The following is a 24,419-nucleotide window of genomic DNA, read 5'->3' as shown; positions in this document are numbered from 1 at the left end:
AGGGTAAAGGAAGACGGCGGCAACGTCTCACCCCAGCACTGGCACCGCGCAGGCCCTTCGAAGCGGAAAGTGTGGGGCTAGGAGAAGGGTAGGAAGCTTTGCCCAAGGCTGCAATTAGGCAGCCGCAAAAGCCCGGACGCGGACCTTCCCACCTGCTGCTGTCCCAGCTGGGCCGCAACTTCCTCCTCCCCAGCCGGGCCCGACTCCCGGATCAGGCTGGGAGGGTGGAGGGGGAGGAAGCGGCAGCAGGTTCCCTTGGCTGGCTGCGCCGCGGGACGCGGGTGTAGCATCCACCCCTCCCCGCCGCGGTTCCCGGGGCCACCGCGTGCGATTGGCCGGCAGCGGCCGGGGGGGCGGAGTCAGAAGGGCCGGTATCGCGTGTACCGCCTCAAAAGAGCCCAGGATATTGCAGAGCGCACTGGAGCCCTGGCCAGCGCGCAGCCTTCCCGGCGCCGGCAAGCTGGGTCTTGGGAATTCTGGTTTGCTTCGGCTCACTCAATTTTACAAACCACTGGATCTTACATGCCTCTGTACCCCCCACTTCCACTCCATGTCCCCATGCTCCTGTGCCAGCAACAGGTAAGGGCTGCTATGTGTTTTCTTCACTCCTTCTCTCTCGCTGTGTGTCCTCGGAAATGGACTCGGGCCACCGTGCCCTAAACTACCCTGCCCTGCGGCTCCAGAGGTGCCCAGCTGTCACGTTGCTGTAGTGCTCCCCCACGCTTTGGAGTCCCAGCTCAAGCCTATATAGTTTGTGTGCGCACCAGAACACCCTCGGAGCTAAAAATACTGAGACATGCTTGGAACAGTTGAGCAATAGAAACAGATTTCTCTGCAGCATCTGTTTGTGCTCATAACTTCCAATGCACCAGCTGTAGTGAGATACTGGGTTTGGAGGCAAGGGCTACAGTCTGTGTTCGATTCTCCCTCTAAGAAGGGTGATCATAGGGGAAAGAAGGTGGCTGAGGGGTAGAGGTGAAACTCAAGCCCTGGTCTCAGACCTTGGCAAACCTGGGGACACAGCACTATTTATTCTCTATCCTTGGAGTCTTTTTTGTTGTTGTTGTTCGTTTGTTTTGTTTTTTTCGCTTAGTTAATTCAAGCATAGCTTCGATGTCTTTTTTTTTTCCCCCTAGTTGATTCAAGTATAGTTTCAAGTTCCAAACAGAGTGAGTTTCTCAAAGTTGCTTTGCTGGGTTAAGAGAGCAGGAGCCAGAGTTGGATTTGAGCCTGAGAACCGCAAAACTTTCACATTGTATGTCACTCTGCCCTAAGCCATTTGTTATTCTTACTAATAATGGTATAAATGCCTAGCTCGAAGATACTGTGGTTTCAAGCAAGCAAAACCATCAAAATGACTTGATTCTGCAAAAATATTGCATCATAACATGGATTCATCATGACAGTTGAAAAAAAATAGAGATAGGAAATGGGTGGTTAGTTTGCTGCGTGTGTCAGGCTAAGCCTGTCAGCGGTGTGGTTACTAGGATGAGGCATGGATTCTGGAGATTTTCATAAACTCAGAGTGTACCTGTTACAAAATAGGGCATTATTTGAAAACCTGTTTAGGGGTATGCAGAAAGTGCACATTGCCTTTTGCCATTTGTTTTCACATTAATAATCAATATATTGTCAAGTTTTCCCTTGATAAATATGTTTTATATCCACTGTGCATTACCTTTACACATATCAGTTTCTTCTTGCTCACTTCCAAGCATTATATTTGTTTTTGCCATGATCCTGAGCAATCCTAATGTACAGAAGGAGTGAGAGATGTTACTTCAAGGACAGTGGGAGGGGTGAGAGTTGAGGGTCAACATAATTTTATTTTGCTTTCTGCCCCTCCTCCTTATATGTTGGGGGGTACTTAATTTTTTGTTATTGGTATCCATAAGGAATATTTATTTCACACCGTTGTGAATGTGGTATTTTCTTTTTTTTTCTTTCTGTAAGAACATGGTCTTTCTATATCCTTTAGACTCTCCAGTTGAAGAATTGCTGGCTAGCTCTAGAGTCCTTGTATGACTTTTGAGTGGCCTTTACCTAAACAGTTGGACCATTTCAATTTGTTTTATGTGTCTATTTTTGTTTACTAAATCTGTGTATTTTTCATCATATGCAAATGCTGAGCAATATAGCATGCATTGTTCAGCACAAATGTCAGAGATGGCATTCACATAGATGGACTGTTGCAACGCCCCCCCCCCATGGTCCCCTCCTCCTCCCTTCTGTTTACTGAGCTTCCAAGAGGTTGCTTTGCTAGCAGTTGTGCTCACGTAGCAACTTGTGCCCAGAGCACACTCAGGCTGGTCTATATGGCGTCAGCTGGGGAATAGCTGCTCTGAACACTCATTAGCAACTCTCTCTCTCTCTCTCTCTCTCTCTCTCTCTCAACCCTGCACACTTTCTTCTGTCTATGTCCTGTCCTTAGTCAGAAACTTTCTTATTCACTGTACACCAAGACCATGTGGCAGAACTATTCTCATTTGCTCTCATGATTATCTTTTCCATGGTTATTATCTGCCTGTTGGAATTATTTCCTTTATGGCAAAAATAACTTATATTCCCTCTATTTGTACCATGTAACTCCTTGACCTTGTATTTATCCATAGCCCTCTCTCCTTTAATATCTACCTAAGATTGAAGTGCTGAACTATTTTTTTCCATTGCTTATGCTTAATTTTGGCTCAGCCTATAAATAGTCTTAACATGAACAGCACCACATGTGGCCTCTCAATTTCCCAGGAATACTTTCTGCATCATTGGTTATGGCTGGAATGAAATGATTATTTGTGTCCATTGAGTTTACTTCAGGCCCCTTAGGTATTTGGGCTGATAGGGGAATTCATATATTGTTCATCAAATCTAATACCAACTCTCCAGAACTATAGCCATCAAGAAGTCAAATCATTTAATGTTCCCTAGACTCCTAATCAACTCTTTCTCAAAACATCATATGGAATAAAGGTGCATAAAAGTCCTGTGTTTTAAATGAAAGCTTTTCCCAGATGTTCATGAATTAGTGATTTCCTTTGACAGAGGAGCTGATAAAGACGTCTCTGTTTGCCTAAAGCCACTTGGACATGTGGGCAGGTGAACAGTAAAGGGGATCTTTGTGGTGACTTACTAGGATAGTTACCCTATCAGACTTTGGCAAGTTTTAGTCTTTTGTTATGTAATTAGCTCCTCAGACTCTGAATAGATACAATACGAATGCACACATATATACACATAAATCTGTTTGGGGGTTTGAAGTGACCAAAGTTCCCATTTTGCCTTAAGCAAAAAAAAAAAAAAAAAAAGAAGAAGAAGAAGAAGAAAAAGAAACCAACTCTTCTTTTCCCCTTTCCAGGAAGAAATGGTAAAATTTCTAAATGATGCTCCACATGTGGAACAAATTCTGTCATTAGCAATGGAAATAAGACAATAATAGTCGCTTGATACAGGCTATTTTCAAGGTTCTGAAGGCGGGCAGCTATTCATAGGAAGTTGGTATTGTATGATTTGTGGAATTTAAACAAATGTCCTGGGGTCAAGATTTTTGGGAAGTCATAATGCAGCCTTTAGTTTTCATATGATGGTTATGTTTTAATCCAAAAAGAGTGCAGAAATAAGTCTGCAGAAATTTGAATCTGCTTCCTCATGTCCCCCAGTGGTACTTGGATGGAAGGATTGTTTTGAATTGTGAAGAGGGCATTTCTTGGTGTCAGTTTATAATAAAGGGTCCTAAAGCCAAGCAGAACTCAAAGATACTAGCACACTTTAAGGAAGTCTCTGTTCCCCCTTTTTCGGAAAAGTACACCTGCATTTAGTGTTATATTTCTGTCTCTGCGTAGAAACGCTTGGCAATTCCATGTGAGCCAAAGAAACTGAAATCTCTGTATTAAAAAAAAAAAAAAAAATCTTTCCCCCATGCCCAGGATCTTGAATCCTGAGGAATATGATTCTTTTTTTCTTTTGTCCAAGTGCTAACTTCACAGGGAAGCAGACAAAACATTGAAGCAGGTGGAAATCTGGGAAGGCACAGTAACTTCTTTTTATAAAGTAATTCAAAGGCACTTTCAAATCGGGCATCATTTAGGTGTCAAAAGCTGCCAAAATGTAACACACATTGCAATTTTCACAGATGACTAATCTCAGGAAAAATGTGTTGGGGCACATTCTTGCATAATAACTTGGATGTGGAGGGAGAAGTCAAAAGATTGTAAGGAGACATTTTCAAAGACAATGCACCTTGCCTCATTTTAAAGGGATGCCCAAAACTAAGAGAAATGGTTTGCCTGATTTGTTTGCACCTGGTTTGGCTGCCAATGGTTCTGTTAACTGCTTAATCTTAATGTGGCTTTGGGGCGGGGGTTGGGGGGCATAGAAAAAGTGGAGTCCTTGTTACCAGGGCTTCAAGAAATTTCTGATCCTTTCTATGTATTATTGTTCATTGTCCCCCTTAGACACGGGAGATGGATTTGATTGTTCCAGAGGTTGAGAATCACTGTTATTTTTTTAGTTCTAGGCTCTGTTAGCTTTGCCTACATGTATTTGGTAAGGAAAATGACTTTCTCTTAGGCTTTTGATAGTTAGTCAAGGAAAAGCACAGTTTCTTTGGAGCCAAGATGGGATGTCAAATCAAGTAGGCAGCTTTTACCTAGGAGAGAATGAGGCAATAGGAGAAAACTGAAAACTACTATTTGCTCATGTTAAGTAAAGGTGAGTGCCTTCTCCATAGGAACCTATTGCAAACAGAAGCACTCCAAGCGAAAGCCAGCCGACTGGCATTTATGAGCCACTTTGATTACAGAGTTGTCTCTATTTGAGGGAACACAGCACTGGACCCACACGAAATGGGTTCCTGCCTTATCTAAATCCGCTAAAGACCTGGTCCTTTGGCACAAAGGTGCTTACTTCCTAGCCTGTCATTACACATGGCAGTCCCATCTCTGGAGAATTTCAGGACTCTCATTGCTAGGCAACAGAATCGCTCTCTATTCCCCGGAGCAAATCTGTGTCTTCAAGTCAGAATCACTTGCACTAACTGAGATGTTATCAGGCATTTCTGCACAGTGGCTGCTTCCAGCGTGTGAAATGATGGAGCAAGCCCAAACAGTACCCAGCAGCCAGGATCCATTTCAGACGATCCTAAAGGCTGTCTGCTCAGTTTTATCATTTAGGCAAAATAGTCTGTACCTCCCAACTTCCACCTTGCCGTCAAGGGCTGGGATACTAGCCCATAGTGCACATGCAAGTCTATTAATATCAAGACTGCACTCACAAAATGTTCCCTAGACACGTCCTGGTTCTTACAGCTTTGCAACAAGCCTGGCCACCAGAAAGTCTTTCTTCTGTGTAAGGACTTGAGAACCTAGCAAGTAGAGAAGGCAAAAAGAAGATAGAATTCAGTGGCAAAAAAAAAAAAAAACAAAAAACGTGAGAGGAAAATGAACCTGAAATTCTGTAGGAATTACTGTCCTAAATAACTTGATGAGTTTATGCTTTCAAATAAAAATTGAAAACAAAAATTAGGGGACAAAGAAATTAAAATGCCTGCAATTCAGTGCTTTCTTAGGGCAGGGTTTGTTGCCTTAGGACTCTCTTAAGAATGACTTCTGTAATGAATGGTCTTTCTTTCCTTGCAGGACATGTTCCCTGGATATCTGCTGAGTTACTAAGGTACCTCTGCATGTCAGTTGACAGACCTTGGTAGTACCCCAAGGCTCCTGGAGACACCCATCTCTCCTCATTTTTTGTGTACGTGTCCTCACCGAACATTCAAAACTGTTTCTCCAAAGGGTTTTGCAAAAACTCAGACTGTTTTCCAAAGCAGAAGCACTGGAGTCCACAGCAGAAGCGATGGGCAGTGTGCGAACCAACCGCTACAGCATTGTCTCTTCGGAAGAGGACGGCATGAAGCTGGCCACCATGGCGGTTGCCAATGGCTTTGGGAACGGGAAGAGCAAAGTCCACACCCGACAGCAGTGCAGGAGCCGCTTTGTGAAGAAGGATGGCCACTGCAATGTCCAGTTCATCAACGTGGGTGAGAAGGGACAACGGTACCTCGCGGACATCTTCACCACGTGTGTGGACATTCGCTGGCGGTGGATGCTGGTTATCTTCTGCCTGGCTTTTGTCCTCTCGTGGCTGTTTTTCGGCTGTGTGTTTTGGTTGATTGCTCTGCTCCATGGGGATCTGGATGCATCCAAGGAGAGCAAAGCTTGTGTGTCTGAGGTCAACAGCTTCACGGCCGCCTTCCTTTTCTCCATTGAGACCCAGACAACCATAGGCTATGGCTTCAGGTGTGTCACGGATGAGTGCCCCATCGCCGTCTTCATGGTGGTGTTCCAGTCCATCGTGGGCTGCATCATTGACGCCTTCATCATCGGCGCGGTCATGGCGAAGATGGCCAAGCCCAAGAAGAGAAACGAGACCCTCGTCTTCAGTCACAATGCTGTGATCGCCATGAGAGACGGCAAGCTGTGCTTGATGTGGCGAGTGGGCAATCTTCGCAAAAGCCACTTGGTGGAAGCGCACGTGCGGGCGCAGCTCCTCAAATCCAGAATTACTTCCGAAGGGGAGTACATCCCCCTGGATCAGATAGACATCAATGTGGGGTTTGACAGTGGGATTGACCGTATATTTCTAGTGTCCCCCATCACTATCGTCCATGAAATCGACGAAGACAGTCCTTTATATGATCTGAGTAAGCAGGACATTGATAACGCAGACTTTGAAATTGTCGTCATACTGGAAGGCATGGTAGAGGCCACTGCCATGACCACGCAGTGCCGAAGCTCCTACCTGGCCAATGAGATCCTCTGGGGCCACCGCTACGAGCCGGTCCTCTTTGAGGAGAAGCACTACTACAAGGTGGACTACTCCAGGTTCCACAAGACTTACGAAGTCCCCAACACTCCACTTTGTAGTGCCAGAGACTTAGCCGAGAAGAAATATATCCTCTCAAATGCTAATTCATTTTGCTATGAAAATGAAGTCGCCCTCACAAGCAAAGAGGAAGAAGACAGTGAAAACGGAGTTCCCGAAAGCACTAGTACAGACACCCCCCCAGACATAGACCTCCACAACCAGGCCAGCGTACCTCTAGAGCCCAGGCCCTTACGTCGGGAATCCGAGATATGACTGACTGATTCCTGCTCTGGAATACTTACTTTACTCCACAGTCTGTTGGTCAGAGGCCTGAAACAGTTAACAGACGACGGTACTGGTCAAGAGGTGGGTCAAGGCAAGTGGCCACCGGGGACTGAGGCTAGCACAATGGTTTCAAAGAAAGACTGTAAGCTCCATGATTGATGGAAAGCACTAACCAGGCCTTTGCGTGACCCGATGGCACATACGTGTTGTAGAATAAGTTATGGGCTTTTATGTGTTGTTTTGTGTTTTTACAAAACTTGAATTTGCAGGCAAGCCTTGGTTGGGTATCTGACTTATCCAGAATGCTTCTTTTAGGGAACAAGAGTGTTTTTAATGGCATAACAAAGGCAAGACTCTGCCTTAATTTTTTTGAAAAGCTGCTAACTACATGAACACAAATCGTATTTTTGTTGCAGTGTAGTTTTTCTTTTATGTAATTTAAAAGTCAGTGTTGAACTTTGTTGAAAGCTCATGATGCGCTTCAAAGTGGCAAGTATTTGGCTATTAACTGCCAAAATTGAGAGCCTGATTTTTTGGAGGCCAGTAATCTGTTTCCTAGAACTGATCTCTCTCTCTCTTTTCTCTCTCTTTCTTCTCTCTCTCTCTCTCTCTCTCTCTCTCTCGTTACATAAGGGCATTATGTAACACTAGCCAAATGGTAGCCTCTGAGTTTTTTGTTTTTTTTTTCCTTTCTCCTGATGTCAATGGGTTATCTAAAATTTTAAGTTAGACTACCTAAAATAAATACCAAAGATAATGCACATATTTGCACAGTGGAGCTTATACTAAAAAGGAAACAAAGCCCCATGGGTTGCCTTGAAATCAAGAGACAATAACTTTGAACCTCAGCAAGACCTCAATCCGCCTGTTCATTTTGCACCTTATTCACAAAACAGCATCAAATACGGAGTCTAGTAAGTGTAATGCTTTTTAAATTTTGTTCTGTCATGTACCCTTCCTGTTGGAAGTAGAAGAGGAAGAACAAAGGGGAAGTACAGTCCACATACATATGCATACACACAAAGAACATCAACATCTTTTCTATCCTGCTAGATAATGCTTGCCAGACTAATGCATCAAGTGAGAGAGATGGAAACATGCTCTTAGATTTTTCTGGACTTCCCCTTTTTGCACATTCCAAAATTTATTCCATAAGATGAGATCTTGATTAAACTTGGCGCATATCCTGGCACCCTCCATGCAGCCATTGGTATCAAAAATAAATTGACTTAAACTTTTCAGTTGAGTTCATTTCCTCAACTGTCTGGACATTTCCAGCTGATCGTCACCTTAGAAAAGATGCCACGCCTGTCCTCCAGGCTTGATCTTCCCATTAGTCTGTTTGGAGTGTATCCTGCACAGTCAGACAGGGCTGCACTTGCCAAAGTGGGGGTGCAGAAAGGGGTGGACAGACCACTTGGATGCAGCATTTCAGCTCCAGTATTCAGGAGGGAGAGGAAATTTGCCTATTTTTATGGCAGAGAGTAGGAATGAGAATATCCCAGTATTTTAGGGTCAAAAAGAGCCATAAAAATCCAACACAATCACAGGGAAAGGAGATAATAGTTTAAAAGGGGTCAAGTCCTTCTTTGTGTGCATTCTCATGATTAATGTGAACCCATCATTGTCTCTTTTGGAGCCCAGAGCAGTTTACTAGGGACACATTGTTTTCCAGAAGTTTCTCCTCCCTGGCTGCCTGCCTTGCTAGAAAAGTTTTCCTCCTTGATTTAGCCCAATAGTAGAACTCTTCTACAGTTTAAAGTTCCCTATTTGTGAATTCTGGGGTTTCTGACTTTTCTTTTTAATTAGTCTCAAAATCAACTCTCTTATGGTATTATATTCTGGTATGCCATTAAAATACAGCTTGTTCTAAAGTCATATGTTTTGTAAATGGACATTCGTGATGGTCTCTGGTTCTTGAACAGCCATATCTGAACGCAGTGCCTGCAAAACTATGCCGGTTTCTGCTGTTTTCAAGCCTTCCAAGTTGGTGGGTTTGAAAACCGTGGTGATATTTTCATTGAAACCGAGAAAGAGATGCTAAGCATGTGGATGTTATTTAAGTCCAGATTCAAAGGCAGGTTTGGGAAGTTGTTTTAAGAGTTGGAGGACTTGGGAACGGGAGATTTAATAGAAGAGAACAATTTGACTTTTGACAGTGAGAGGCTATCGAGGGCTTCAGCTGCTGCTATCATGATGTTTTGCAAAGGAAAACAATCAAACCAAAGAGTATTTAGTGATATGTAAATTAAATGAAGATGCAGTGGAGCATGGGGGTGACCTCAAAGAAGGACCCCCAAACACACAGTGCTACCACTTAAAGAGACTTGAGATAATTGAAGGGGGTGGGTACGGGGACAAGGAAGAGGGAGGGACATCTTTCAACTTATTTCTGAAAAAGAGAAAAAAAACTAAAATTTCTGGTGCACAGGTTTGTTTTTTTTTTTTCAAGAAAATTTTGCAGAAGCTATGTTTTTAAAGTGTACATTTTATAAAGTTTATCAGATATTTTCATATTTAAAGCCAAATGTAAATAGAAGTGTGTAAAGGAAAAAAAATTGCCATAGAAAGTATAATTTCAGTGCAGCAATTTCGGAGAGCTAGTACCTATATGCTACCGGTTAGCATGGTTTTAGCACATATTTACCAGCCTTATAAGGTTCGTATTGCTATGTTCTTCTGTTATTTATTTCAGCATGGACTGTTCAATTTGAAAGCTTTTTCTAGTTATTAGCATTTTAATAGTTACAAGCTTTAAGTAGCTATATATATATATACATATATATATATTTTTTTCTTGTCAAGAGCCAAGACACAGGTAATGCACGACATATATTGTTGCAGTTTACCTTCAAAATATTTGTCCTTTGACTGGGTCTCCTTAACTAGTGCATACCTGTCACTAGAACGCAGATGGAAGGGACTCACCGTGAATATCTGGGGTCGATTCCCAGATGCGTGCTGCTTCTCTATTGCAAGCAAATCCCTATTGAATTTCCTTAGGATGTATTCCCTTTTAAAGAATGTCTGCCCATATCTGGATGGGCATTATATTTTTTGGGGGGAGGCATAGATTTCCTGGTTATTCTATTTTTAAATAAAAGGTAGACAAAGTGAATTCTATTTTGATTATTGAGAAAGGAATAGTTTTCTATCCCTCTAAGAGTATACTTGAATCAGACATTTTAAAGATGTCACTCTAGCACTGTAGTCATTTCCAAATTCCTAGAGAAAATTTGTTTGACTTCTTTTTTAGTTCTATTGATGCATTCTTTCTTTCACCAGTTCCTTTCATCCCTAGCTCCTCCACCCCAAATCTTGGTGTTGCACAGTCACCTCCCTGCCCACGACCTTCAGCCAACTAGAATTTCTTTTCTGGCAATGTTAGATTTCAGTTCTCGGCTATAGAGAGTTGAACAATTCAGGCCTTTGACAATCGTGATAGTTATTATTTTCCCATTTGCCATCCTTTTTGTATCTAAAGTCTTCCTATTGTACTGCACAAACCATGGGTTGTACATATTTTTATATATTATGTCTTATTTTATTATTTCTAAATAAAAACTTAAAATTGAAACAAATTTGTGCAAGAATGGTTGTTCCTCCTTATGATCACAGTAGAAATGCTCAGATATTCACAAACAATAGGACATAAACCCTGATAGTTTGCATGAATAGAGCCATAGAAATTGCCGGAACACACAGGTACACCAGAGGGGCAGATTACTTTAATCCAGGTTAAAGGAAGTCAAGCTCATGTTTTGTTTTTGTACAGAATGACCTAGGTAGAAAAGACCAAAAAAAAAAAAAAAAATGAGCAAACAAGACTCACAAAAATAAAGTACAAGGTTTAGATTTTGATTCTCTGTTAAATAGTATCAATTAACTCTCCATTGAGCCTCAGCTATGTGTAAGTTCTACCTTGTGTATCATTTTATCTAATTCTTACAAAAAATAAATCAGGGTATTATCATTCTGTTACTGCAGATCAAGACTTAGAAAAGGGTGCTGTAAGGGCCAGAGAGTGAATATTTTTGGCTTCATGGACCAAAGAGGGTCTTTTCTCAAGGAAGCCACTAAGCCTATAGTCCAAAAGGATCTCAGATAACAGGAAAACAAATGAGATGGTTGAACTTGAACAAAACTTCACTTACAACTGCAGGCAGATTTAACTTGAGGCCTATTAAATCTTCTGTATAGATTTGACTTCAGTAATAGATAAAGAAACTAAATTTTAAAGTTAAGGAATTATGGAAGTAGGATTTGAATTCAAGTTTTATCTGCCTCCAAGCCTGGTTTACTCCACTAAGCTGAATATCTTTTCAGGATATGAAGTTGCAAAGGATATGTGGCCTCAGAGAAAATGCCACTTCCTCCAGCAAGTTCAAGTTCAAGTGCTTTTCAAAGTTGGAAATACAGAGGAATTTTGCATTCTGAAATAGGTGCTTCTCCGTTTCCTTTTACAGGTACTCAGAACTATTGGGAGTACCGTTCTGAGATCTTGCTGAATAGTAAGTTATTTAAGCTCACTCCAAGCCCATTGCTTCCATTTAAGACTAGAGGAACCTGAGGTCCAGAGAAGGGCCTTGACCCTTGTGGACTCAGCCAGTTGATATCAGAGCTGATTCAAAAGTTACCCTCAACCCTGAGCTACCCCATTCACTGCTCCATGCTGCTTTTACTTTGGTGGCCTACTTTGTTTAGCCACCTAACCTAAGACCTCTCTGCATCTGTGTTTCTGGTTTCAGGAACAAAAGCACTCTTCTTTTCTTCCCGACACAGGACACAAGAACCCTGGATTTTCCTGCCTTATTTCTAACCTGCTCCCCAGTTCCTCCTTCAGTATGTGGAGAGTGGGGACAATATACAAGGGGCAGAACAATGACAAACCTCAGCCTTGGTTGCAGGATGTGGGTAAATTTCAAATTTGAGATTAACTTCAATGAACTAGGAATTGCTTAGGCCTGTCCCCAGGCAAAACCACAGAGCTCCATTACTAATCCAGCTCCAGGCAGCCTACTACCTGCTTTCCTCTTTGGAAGACAGACAAAGGTATAAAAGGATCCTCCTCCCGGATTGGAATGATTTAAACAAGATATGTCACGATAAGCCAGGTAGAAGTTGAATGCTATATAGGCCTTACCTCTATTTTTATTTATTATTTCTATCAAACACACACACACACACACACACACACACACACACACGCAGGAGAGGAACTTTAGAGTCCTCTGCTTGGCCCCTCTTTGAGTGACACTCCAGCAAGCCTTCCAGGCTCTTACCTTCCTAAGCACCTGCTCCTCACATAGCACTTTAAAGAAGGAAGTCTAGCTTCATGCTAATGACATAAAGAATCAAGTCTGTGATTCGCACATTTCAAGACCTCAGAGCTTTTTTTTTTTTTTTCCCAAAAAGTGCAGACCCTAGGACCCTAGTGGTCTGATGGTTAGAGTCACTGAGTGAGGGTTGTTATAATGACTTATATTTTTAATTGCATGGCCACAAGGCAATCTCTGCAAGATACAGGTGGAAGAAGACTATGAGAGTCCTGGCTCTGGAATAAGGTGTCCCACTGTCCTGCATTGCCTGGGCTGAAGGGTGTGCGACTTGCAGTACTGAAACTGAGAAAGTTCTAGGCAGACTGGGAGGAGCCAGTTATCCTTGGAAGCTGGAGAAGTAGAAAAGTTGGGGGAAGGAGGAGGAGGGACAGTTCAGAAGAATGTGGCAGGGAGGAGATGGAGCAAGGTGAGCCAAGCTTTGGCACTGGAGTATTACTAAATACCGAGAATAATAATGGTGAATAATTACATATAAGAGGCTCTCTCCAAATAACTGAAACTTGTTGCCTCAAGGGCATTCATTGTTTTGGAGAAATGGTTTTCTTAAATTACCATTCTCTGTTTTAGTTAGAAGAGGATATATATATATATATATATATATGATCTGTGTTTCCTTGGGTGACTGAAGTTACTGTGAAGCATCTCTTTCGGGTGTGAAGGGTTTTAAAGTGTTTTCTTTATCATGAAACCATCAGCTGTATTTTCTCCACTGCCAGAAGTCCCCTAGCACCATTTAGCTTTTGCTTCTGATCCATGGTGTCAAGAAAATCAGATCTACACACCATGTTATAGATAATTTAATCCATGGTATAATACCCTGTCATAGATGTCATATCATATACCATCATATCATAAATGTTATATATTAGCAGACAGGAATATCAAATAATGCTGTTGACTTCCATCAGAATACCAAAAGATCTGGTTTGAGCATAGGGTTTTCAGGGGACAATATTTATTTTCATTAATTCAGGTTTGAGTGGTATTCTGGGGATTTGAAGCTGTTAAGAGGTTTGACTTCTAAGAGATTCTATTCATTTCAACCAAACTTTGTTGGAGAATTATTATATTGTGCTGGTACTCAAAGTTTTCTGGATGGACTTTGTCATCAGTGGGTTATGTTTCGGAAATTGGTTGGTATGGTCATATGATCATTTTGCTTTAATACTAGGAGAAGCAGGCTTTCGAAAGAAACAGTGTATATGGAATAGGAATTACCAGTTATTGATAAATTAGGACCTATTAGGCACTGCAGATTAGACATACAGTTATTGTCCTCCATGTGCAGAAACATTTACTTGGAGAATGCATATCTTTTTTCAGGGCTGTCACCATGAATTTAAATGTATATACAACAACTTATTGGGAATTGATGTCTGCACATCATTAAAGTGTTTTACTTTTTTTTTTTTAACCTTTATGTTAAACCTTACTATTAGGAAAAATCCAGAAATGAATAAAAATCACATTGAAGTGACAAGGTGGATGACCAAGATTGCAAATATCATTTTGCACCAAATAGACAATGTGTGCCTGACTATAAAGAACATGTAATAAGATGATTTAGTTGTGGAATTGTTGACAATTTTGAAATGGCTCAAAATGGCCCAGGAGGCCTTGCAAAATATGTTGACCAAGGAGATAGAGTAGATTAAGCAATCAACCTTCTGATATTATGACTTCAAAGGACATCTCACATGTATAAATAAACTGACCTTGTAAAAAAAAAAAACCAAACAAACAAAAAACAAAAACCTTTCTCCTCTAATTTACTATGATAACTTTTACCTTTGCTTTTGATTCTTACCCTCAAGTTTTCAATAAATATTATCAAGAGACATTTATGTTGATGTAAGTTTAGTGAGATAAACCTATTTTTCTCAACCTGAAAATATCTAAAAAAATATTAGACTATGTAATAAAGTCTTTAAAATATAATAATAAATATTATTTCCTTGTCCTGCAAGCCTCTCCTAGTCACTTCCTTTGAATCAATTTATTGTATGTCATATTAAAAAAATATTGTCAAAGTCAACTATTTGTAAACAAAATACTTTCATCGACTTACAGAGTCATGATACAAATGCATTACTCTGAAATCTGTTTTATTTTGTCTTGACTCTAATAATTGAAATTTTATGTCAAACATTCCCCTCGAAGAAAAATTAAATATTTGTCTGTGTCTGGTTTGGTTTTGATAAACTGTGTTGTATATGACAACAAACATACACACCCACACAAATTCCTACTGATGCAATAATTATGGAATAGGAAGACAAAATTGTTCCTTGATTTCTTGGTTTAAAAATCCTAAGAAAATTAAGGGCAGAGAGACTCAAAACCAGAGACATTCAGAAAGAGCAAACCTGCCCTTCCTTCCAGATTTCCTTCCCTTTCTCCCTCCCTTCTTCTCTGTTTCCTACCCTTATTATCCTTACTTCCACACATTTTTAGGTCAATATTATGGGCCTGATACCATGTTTCTTGTTGCTCTTATCAGTAATATTTAACATGCAATAAGATTACAATAAAACTATTGAATATTAAAGCATGGTTATTTAATGTAACATCCAACCTAGCATTTGGAAGTGTCTGTTCTTAAATTTTAAATTGGTTGCATGAGGACATTGCTCTGGTGGACACTGCCCTCTCACATCTCTGTGCTGAGTGGTTGGTCCGACCCCAGATTCTGTCTGGGGTAGTTCTGTGAGTCTTCTGTGCCTCAGCACCTCCCCAGTCCCAACACAAGGGCCAAAAGACATCCCTTGGATAAGTATTTGGTTCCCTCCTATATAAAGAAAATGAATCGAGTCTCCCAGTAGATAATTTTATTTGACTTTTGTTTTTCACATTTTTGCTGAGATAGCTCTTTGTCTAAATCCCTGTTAAGCCACTCTTTATTTGATCCTGCATTAAAAGTGTCTCACTAAATAATACATGAGTTTCTTTAAAAACATATAAATAGCTGCATCAAGAACTTACTTATAAAAAGATTATTTACCAATAGAGAAATGGTAAAAAAGGCAAGTGTATACACATCCCTAGCAAAACACTCTTGGCAAAAGCGCTCTCAGATGGCAACCATTCATAACCAAATGAAGGCAAGTAGGTTAAACATGTTGGAGGTTTTCTTCAGTCTTCTCATATCTTCTTTTGGTGGCCAGAAGAAACACCTCTCCCAGCCTTTTCTAGAATGAGCTAAAAGTTGTAGCCAGCATCTCTTGGGCACACTCACAGTCAATGAGGCAGCTGAATAAGATGCCCCAGAGTTGCCATAGAAACTGGAAGAGGCATCGAAGCACCTTCTCCTGCATTCTCTTTAATTTCATCTGAGTAACTTTATTCAAGAACCAAAAATAAAAAGTGCACAAGGATGTAATTATATAAAAAGCTGTGTTCTGTTATAAATACAGTATGTACTTTGCCTCCATCTACAGTTCCAGTCTCCCTTCCATTTGAAGACACTTGAACTATTCGTGCAAGAGTTTTCCTTAGCTATTTAATTGAAGTGAGGCCCAGATGTACGGAAATAAGGCAGTAAGGGTTTCTTCTCCATTTCTCCCTTTCCATGGCTTACACGGGGCATCTGCATGTGCTATCTTTGATAACAGGGTCCATTTCCAGTGTATATTCAGATTGGGCATCCTCCAGGCTTACTAGAATTGCCTTGCTACCAGTCACTACGGTAGAACATTCTGTAGATTTGTGATCATTTTTTAGGGTAATAAAAAGAAGTGGCCAAAAGAGTGCCAAAAAAGCAATTAGTGGAAAAGGCTAGCAACAACAACAAAAAATTTAAATCCTGTCACTACTTGCAATAAATGGTTCATTTCATAATAGGGGTATTTACTGGGTAACATAAGTACCCCCAAACAGTTGTCCTATTGCAATATTCACCCAGAGGAAAATGCTCAGAATGTAGAGGGTCTCACTCTCTTCTGTCCACCTTCTACTAGGCGGATGGATGAATTAAAATTTCTGGAACAACAACAAAAATCACCTCTTCTTCCTAGTGAAACAAGGCAATCCCAGACCTGCAAGTTGGCATGAATCAAAACGTATTGAGGCTGCTCCTTCCTGCTAGTGATTTGCATGAGATCGTGTGCAATACAGAATTTACTTAAAAAGGAAAATGCAAAGGTACAAGGTGTGTCAGCTGCGCATGCATAAAGCCTGTTTGCTCTTTGTGAATGTGCCTTGTCTGATCTCTTGATTTGGAGAACTACAGCTGAGGGCCTTAAACTTAGTCTTTCTGCAAGGCAAATAAGTCCTTCATATGAATAAAATATGAAAGGATTTTGCCCTTTAGGAAAGTTGGCAGACCACAGGTAAAAAATGTAGCCTGTTTAGCCAGTGCTATTTGGAAAACTACACGCTGGTTATGTTGCTTCAATGCCTACTGAAACCAGCCGAATGCTTGAAAAAAAATGGGGGGGGCACTGAGGAACTTCCTTGATTGAGGTTGAAATTTTTATTTTAATGAATGTAGAATTTTTATATCTTTATGACTAGAGTTTAATAACAAATATAGCTTAAATGTCAGCTGTGTGCTCGGCCTAGCTCTGGATAGGGATTGATTGAACACAAGGGAATTAGACCACTGAGCTATAGTGATTTTGAGTAAGGGTCTCCCTAAGTTAATGAGGGTCTTACTAAATTGCACTGGATTCGAACTTGGGACCCTCCTGCACTTTTTCTTTGTTATCTATTTACTTCTGGTGTTTATTTGTTGGTTTGCCTGAGGTCAATCTGCAAGGAGAACTCAATTCATTTCTGAGTTTTCCAAAATACTATAAAAATCCATTATGGAGCAATTTCAGCTTTTCAGAAAATGTTTATAAAAGTCATAGAAATGTATATTGAAGTTCATTTTCTTGGAAGTAAAATACCCAATAAAAAGATTAAAGTGGGATTCTCAGCATTTACTCCAGGGGGAATATCTACCCTGTCTTGCAGGTGGTATTTCTCTTTGCTCTCTCCACTGAGAGCGCCCAGTCAGATGGACCCGTCTTACCTTCTGAAGTCCATTTAAGTGTTGAGCAAAACAAATGGGACTGTGGTTTGCAAGACCTTCACTGATAGAAATGGCCAGCTTTATAACTGCCTAGATTCTTTTTATTTTACACAATGACTATACCACTAAGATGCACAGAGTAATAAAGTTGAATTACCATGAGGTAAGATTTGGCTTCAGTCTCACAGCCTCCGAAGTCTGATTCCATCCACACTTTAAGACTTAACCAGCCTCAGGAGATGGATATATGGACTAGAAATACTCATTTACAGTGAGAACTATGAGTGTTGAGGGAATCGGAACTAGAAGCCACCACTTCATGTTTCCTTTCCTTCTGTGAATTCTGCATAGTGCTTGAGATCAGAACAAGCAAAAGTCATGGGAATTAATTTGGGGATGTTAACCTTCAAAGGCAGCATCTCACCTCTGCTGCCACTGGGGATCTGACTCTTGGAGAAGGGTCAAGTTGAGTAGTTGGATAGGACTCCCCTGGGGCAAGGCATGAATCAGCAGCATCCCTACCAGAGGGGGGTAGGGAGGGTTGGGTTTCAGATACCTCCAAGGCAGCCCAGTATTGTCCCACTGTCATCCCCTCATTAAAACTCTCCTTACTTAGAGAAGTGAATATACCTGGTAAACTTGAAGATAAATTCATGAGGTCTGGGAATGGATCTCTGGTTCTGTGATTTTTTTTTAATTATTATCTTTTTTATTGGGTATTTTACATCCAAGAAAATGAACTTCAATGTACATTTCTATGACTTTTATAAACATATTCATTCTTATTACTGTCACCAGAGTCATCACGCTATTTCAAAATCTGCTCAATTTATTCTGTCCTCTTATTTTAGAAAATTCTTCCCCCTCAGCCCCACATTTGGCTCCAGGAAATCCCTGAACAGTTTTTGTGATTATACATTAAATTTGTCTTTTCTAGGGATTCCATTCTCCTTTTTTAAAAGCTTTACATATCTCTGCTTTGAGTCGTCATTCCTTGATTCAGCCCTCACTCCTAGAGGAAAATCTGCCTTTCTGGGTTTCAGGATCTTGGCTTCCTTGTGCTCTTGCATGTAACTCCTCTCCAGCTTTCTACCTTCCTCCCAGCTCAGCCTGCTAGACTTCTGATATTCTTTTGTTAAATATTTAATAGCAACTTTGGAGGAAAAAAAGTGTGATTATTATTATGTATGTGAGATATGATCACATGTAACATATATTAATGTGCGCATACACACACACACACACACACAATACATATGATTTAGTGTACATTTTCCCCTAAGGAAATCTTTAATTCTAAGGAATTCTCAAAGGAGCACTGATAGGCTTTGTGGAACAGATTTGATTCCTCCCCTATTTTTAAAATTTCTGTGTGAGATGTATTTAACCCCATGTAGTGAAATGTCACTTGTAACCTGATTCATTTCCTACAGAGAAATGGATGCAAAAAAAAAATTGTCTTTCACAAGTTACTTGAGAATTCTGAGCCTTGGCTGGCTCATTGGAAAATAAGAATAAAAACAGAATATGTGAGATCTCCAATGTGGTAGTTTGTATAAAATGCTTTAAGCATCATATACTATTATGTATTAGTTATTTTTGCATTTAAGTAGCAAATTCTCATTTTCTGCCATAGCTTTTACCTTCCAAACATTTAAATCAATCACAAAGAACACTCGTCTTTAAAACATTTACCAAGCATGGGGTATCCAGAACTAGGCTAGGTATTGGGGATTTGAAGATACTCTTTATGAAGAGCTTGCAGTAGAGGGAGGGAGACAAACATAAATTACAGTAATCTAATTTTAGATTTCTATATTTGTGCTCTGACCTTAGCAATTAAGTCAAAAGACCTCCAATAAAGTGTGCAATATATGTATGCATGCTTCCACACCCTTTCAGAGGGAATCCTTAGTGTTAATAGTCATGTTATATCAAACGCCAAAGTTGGTTTGTTTTCTTTCTTTTCTCTTTTGCTTTAGTCTCTACGGTTGGAGTCCATGCACCTGGACTCTGGCACTCCTCGAAGGGAAGGCGTTCATTTTAGCAAAGTGCTGGGTAACAGGCCTATCAGATTACAAAGTGGATTTCCTTTATCTTGGGGCAATGGACTCTATTCAGGGGGCAAGAAGGATAGAATTTCACAGCTAGTTTGGACATGCTAGATATTTCTTGCTCTCATTCTTTCTGAGAGAAGACTGCAACCTTCTGGCAGACATTCCAATAGGGTCAATGTCCAAACAAGAAATGCCTTAGTAGGTGCTCTAGATGCCTTATCTGAACAAAATGATCTTACTGTCCCAAAACACAAGTGCTTACCAAGAGCAAGAGGTTGACCCTTCCCAGAATTTCCACCCCAGCTGGAGAGTTCCTGCAGCAAGGCAGAGGTTGGGTGGTGTTTTTATCAGGATCTGACATGTGAGAAGATCTGCTCTCCTAGATGGAGCCCAAAGGGGTTCCCCCTCATTGGACTCTAAGGAGTTGACTTCCTTCTTTCATCTTGGTGAATGTCTTCCCTTCACTGTTCTTATCCTTGTTTTTTGCAGAGCAGATTCCTGACAAATAGGTATGAGAAGGTTCATTTGTCCATGGCTCCACCATAACACACACACACACACACACACACACACACACACACACACACACTACCTGTTCATACATACATGAACCCAAATGCACTCCATCTAGATTCTCTAAGTCATTGCTCTTCAAGAATTTCTCTTATGACATTAATGAAATCAGAGGAGCAAGTCAGACATGAAATTGTAGGCACCACACAATTTTAGGCATTTGACTTAACTTCTTAACTGTTATCCATAGCTATAGGAAAGGAAAATGAAATAATAAGATAATTCCAACTTTCTTTCATATAATTGATTTATAGTTTGCATGTTTACTACTATGAAAATATCTAACATATTTATGTTTTATTCAAGATTGCTGCCTTGAACCTGGAGTTGCTTTTTCCCATCCTGTTTTGTTTTGAAATTAATGCATTAAAGTCTGTCACATTTCATCTGAGAACTATTTTTGTCAGAATACATGTGTTTTAATATGCTAAATTCTCATGAATTTTTTTTTTTTACAAATTTCTAAGTAGATTGCAGTAGCCCAAATGTTATTAAAGGGGGGTTTCAAAATGCCCTGTTGAATGTTTATTTATTTATCTCTTTCATTTTGCTTATAGTAACTGATTTTATTGACCTTGGTCACAAAACATGGAATGTTATCTTGTTTAAAACATAAAGTCAATTTTTATAAATATGCTATAGCTCTTTGAAATAAAGCTTTAGTCTTCGGGTGCACACCTTAGGTATTTGTATGGTTGTTAATTATGTCATTCGAATAGTCAATATACTTGAGACTTTTTACATGTTTAACCTCTTTTTTACTATGTGAATCCCAGTGGCATGGCTATTTGTAGTTAAGTCTCTGCCATGACAGTGGAATAGTCTATTTATCTATATTTTCATTGGCACCTGCTTCTTGGATATCTGAAAGCTATATTGTTAGGCGCATCCATGTCCATGATTGTTAAAATTTATTGTAATGTTGTAACATTATCAAATAACTCACTTTTTGTTTTTGCCTCAGATTATATTTGTTAGGTATTAATATAGCAATATTGTTTTCATTTCTTGGTATTGGTCCCATATATCTTTTTATCTTCCTCCATTATCACCTTTCATTTATATACGTCTGATTCTTATTCCAAATTTGAGAAGAATATGCATGACTACTGTGAACACTGACATGCTTTCTCTTTCATCTTTTCTCATTTTCTTGTGTTGGCTTATAAATAACCTCATCTTTCTTTTATTTTGGTAGTTGTCCTAATACATATTTACAACATTACTGAAAGCATATCCTGAAGATGCCATCTCAGAACTTGTTAGAACTTAAACCTATTTTTTTCAATAAGATAAGGACTTCACATGCTTTTACTTCTTATCCTTGCCCTGTGTCTCCATTCTTGGAATTTGTGCACCCTGCAGTACATGAGAAAAATCAAACTGAGTGAATTTTAGAGGATTTTTGTTTCAAATTGGACAGAGATTCATTATGCTATCTTAAGATGAAACAGACACTACAGTAATTAAAGTAGATTAAAATTTTTTACTGCGTCAACAGAGGAACTCTGGATTAAGTTGTAAATTCCAGGAAATAGGTCAGGTTGTTAATTTGATATTGAGCACAGCTGCCTTTCTGTCTGTTTTTGAGAACCCACAACAACTTAACCTTCATCCAATATTGCATGTGGTGAATAATCCCTCTGTATTTGAACAGATCCTCTAAGTCCTTCGGATGAACTAGAATTTGAGAACATCTGCACTAGTCCAAACCCAGAGAGATGGGCCCCTCCACAGAGTTTCCCTTTCCTAGGCCTGAGGTGGGACCTGAGGACTTGAATTTTTACTAAGTTCCCAGGCAGTGGAAATGATGCTGGGCCCAGGTCCCCGCATGGGGAACAACAGGTCTATTGAATAAGTTCTAAGCAGAAGCTGTGAGTACCTGCCCCAACTTTCACAGACTAGACCTACCAGCTCCAGAAAGCCATTCACCTTCCCAATATTCCAGTGACCTCAAGGACAGGGACAGAAGCAGGACCCAATGGTTTCTAAGGTCTACCTTTATCTGTTTTGATTTTTTGTCTTATTTCTGTCTCATTTGCTCTCTAAAGGTACTGCAATTCATATTTTTTTCACATTTGATAAAAGACAGTATCACATTATTGTCTTTATCAGTGAGATACTTTTGTGATAATTGCATAAGAACTATTACTTTCAATATTTATACGTCAGTAAAAAAATCTTATACAAGAAGATGCAATAGATTTGTTAAAAGTGTTTAAAAAAAAAAGGAAGTAAAGTTCAAATAAATAGACAGCAGTTTACTTAAGTCATGCCATGACTTTTAAATAACAGGCCAGAAATTTGCTTCTGTGTTTATTGTTTTAGCAGCCAAATTAAATGGAAAATGTCAAAAATTAAAATAAATGGCTTAAGTATTATTTAAAGTTCTATGGTGATCCAAAAGTGAAGGAAAATACTTGTATTTGTGGATACTTAGTTAAAACAATGAGAGAAGTGATTGGTAACGGGGAGCTATTGAAACAAAACGGAACTAATGGTTTTAATACAGAGGGCACTGAAGACAGCCCGATCCTGGGGCCCACTACCAACACAGAGACAGACGCAGGGAGCCTTAGGATTATCTCAAAGACAGTTAATTTGTCCAGAGCAGGAATTTTACTCCATGAGATCATTTGACAATGGTGATGTTTGTCACATCTAGGTAGAGGGTGCTACCGGTATCTAGTGATCAGAGACATTACTAAACATCCTACAATGTACACTGCCCAGGCTCCTACAATGAAGAATTAATTATCCAGTCCAACACGTCTATAGTGCCGAACCCGAGAAACCCTGTTCCAGAGTGTAGCTACTTAGAGACATTAATGGGGAATAAAATTAGAAAGGTAACTCAAGGGTTTTAAGGACTAAGATGATGAAATTTTACTTGAAATAGAAGGTTCTGAGCAACCGTTGAAGTACTTTGATTGAAGGAAAGATATGATATAGTGCCCTTTAGGAAGATGAAGTGTCAGATGCCTGGAGTTGATTGGAGGAGGAAGTGATGAAGACAGAGATGAGTAGCCGGGTTAAGAGCCTGTAGCGCCCATTCAGGTGAGAGGTTACAAGTGCTTAAACTTCAGAAAGGACAGGAAGCCATCTGCTAATGGAGCACTGCAGGAGAGGGGTACACAGGACTCAGCAACTGCAGAGCCACAAGAGTCAGGAGAGAGGGTTGGTCTAAGGGGAGAAATGCATATTGGTTCTGAGGTGTGGGCAGGTCATTTAAAGGTGGACCCACCAGGCAGGTCACAAGAAGGCAGGTAGATTCAGCCTAGTATTTCTGTCTACATTCCTCCACTCTTCCAGTTGAGTTGGATCCAGGTTACCACCCTCACTTGCAGCAAAGTGATCTTTTGAGTTCCAGGTGTGTGTCTTGGAGGGCGGGGGGAGTGCTCCTGACTCTTCAGCAATTCAGTCCCTGAGGCCAGCTCATCCTGTCTCTTCCCGGCAGCTCAGAATGGGAGTTCACTAACTGTTTAACATTAGTCAAGGGTACTAATGGTTTTTGTTTACTATCAGTTGTTTCTACTTTTGTGCTCAGCAGCTCTGATTCCAGGGTTGTAAATTAGCAAGCCACATTTGTTTTCTGGGCATGAGTTCACGTTCATGTAAATCCTCCGCATGCTGCTACAGATCCACCCAAGTCCACTGTTCAGCACATCCCGACATGTACATTTGAGAGGTTTCCATGAATTACATTCTTTGTTTTAATCCAGCATTGACTCATTCCCATGTACTTACCATCACTCTTGCTCCAACTTGACCCATGCTGCTTCCTTAGCCTCATTATGTATGTTTTACTTTACGGTGGGCAAAGACTCTCCCCCTCCTCCTCCTGGGGTATGAGCGGAAGCAGAGGAGGCCAGGAATTAATCACTATTACAGCTGATGTCCACACCAGCCAGAAACAGGCACTTGATGGTATTCGTTAGAGAAAAGCATAGCTAATTTAATTCCTTCTGATTTATGCAAGCACATTTGCCTCCTCTGCAGGGTTTCCTTGGGCCTCCAGCTCCACAAGATCATTCTATGACAGAAGCCATGAATTCTATGTATTGCAACTGTATTCATTTGCAACCAAATTCATGCAAACTGAATTTCTGATATAAAGAGCAAACATAATAAGGCAAGTTAACTCTGAATAGCAAAGGTTTTTCCTCTGTCCTCTGAGCTTTCTGTCAACCAATTAAGTGGTCTAATAGATACCGGAGGAGATACACTCACTGGGTTTTGTTGAGAGGGATGGATTTGGTACTTACTGTCCTTAAACTGTTCATCTGAGTAACTTAC

At 40.2% G+C, this 24,419-nt stretch overlaps 1 protein-coding gene across 1 annotated transcript; it reads left to right on the top strand.

The window, feature by feature from the left end:
* The first annotated feature begins 425 nt into the window (after positions 1 to 425).
* On the top strand, positions 426 to 10,654 carry Kcnj2 (potassium inwardly rectifying channel subfamily J member 2). Its single transcript, XM_076870887.2, has 2 exons — positions 426 to 579; positions 5,631 to 10,654. The coding sequence occupies exon 2, from the start codon at positions 5,845 to 5,847 to the stop codon at positions 7,126 to 7,128; it is 1,284 nt and encodes a 427-aa protein (XP_076727002.1). The 5' UTR covers positions 426 to 579; positions 5,631 to 5,844; the 3' UTR covers positions 7,129 to 10,654.
* Positions 10,655 to 24,419: the final 13,765 nt, after the last annotated feature.

This window comes from Callospermophilus lateralis, chromosome 11, assembly GCF_048772815.1.
Source record: "Callospermophilus lateralis isolate mCalLat2 chromosome 11, mCalLat2.hap1, whole genome shotgun sequence".
NCBI classification, from domain to species: Eukaryota; Metazoa; Chordata; class Mammalia; order Rodentia; family Sciuridae; genus Callospermophilus; species Callospermophilus lateralis.
Note: the sequence above shows the minus strand (reverse complement) of the source record. Positions and strands in the feature narration are given on the sequence as shown.

Coding starts and splice junctions, on each gene's coding strand:
- Kcnj2 (XM_076870887.2), top strand. CDS start 5,845: ATGGGCAGTGTGCGAACCAACCGCTACAGCATTGTCTCTTCGGAAGAG.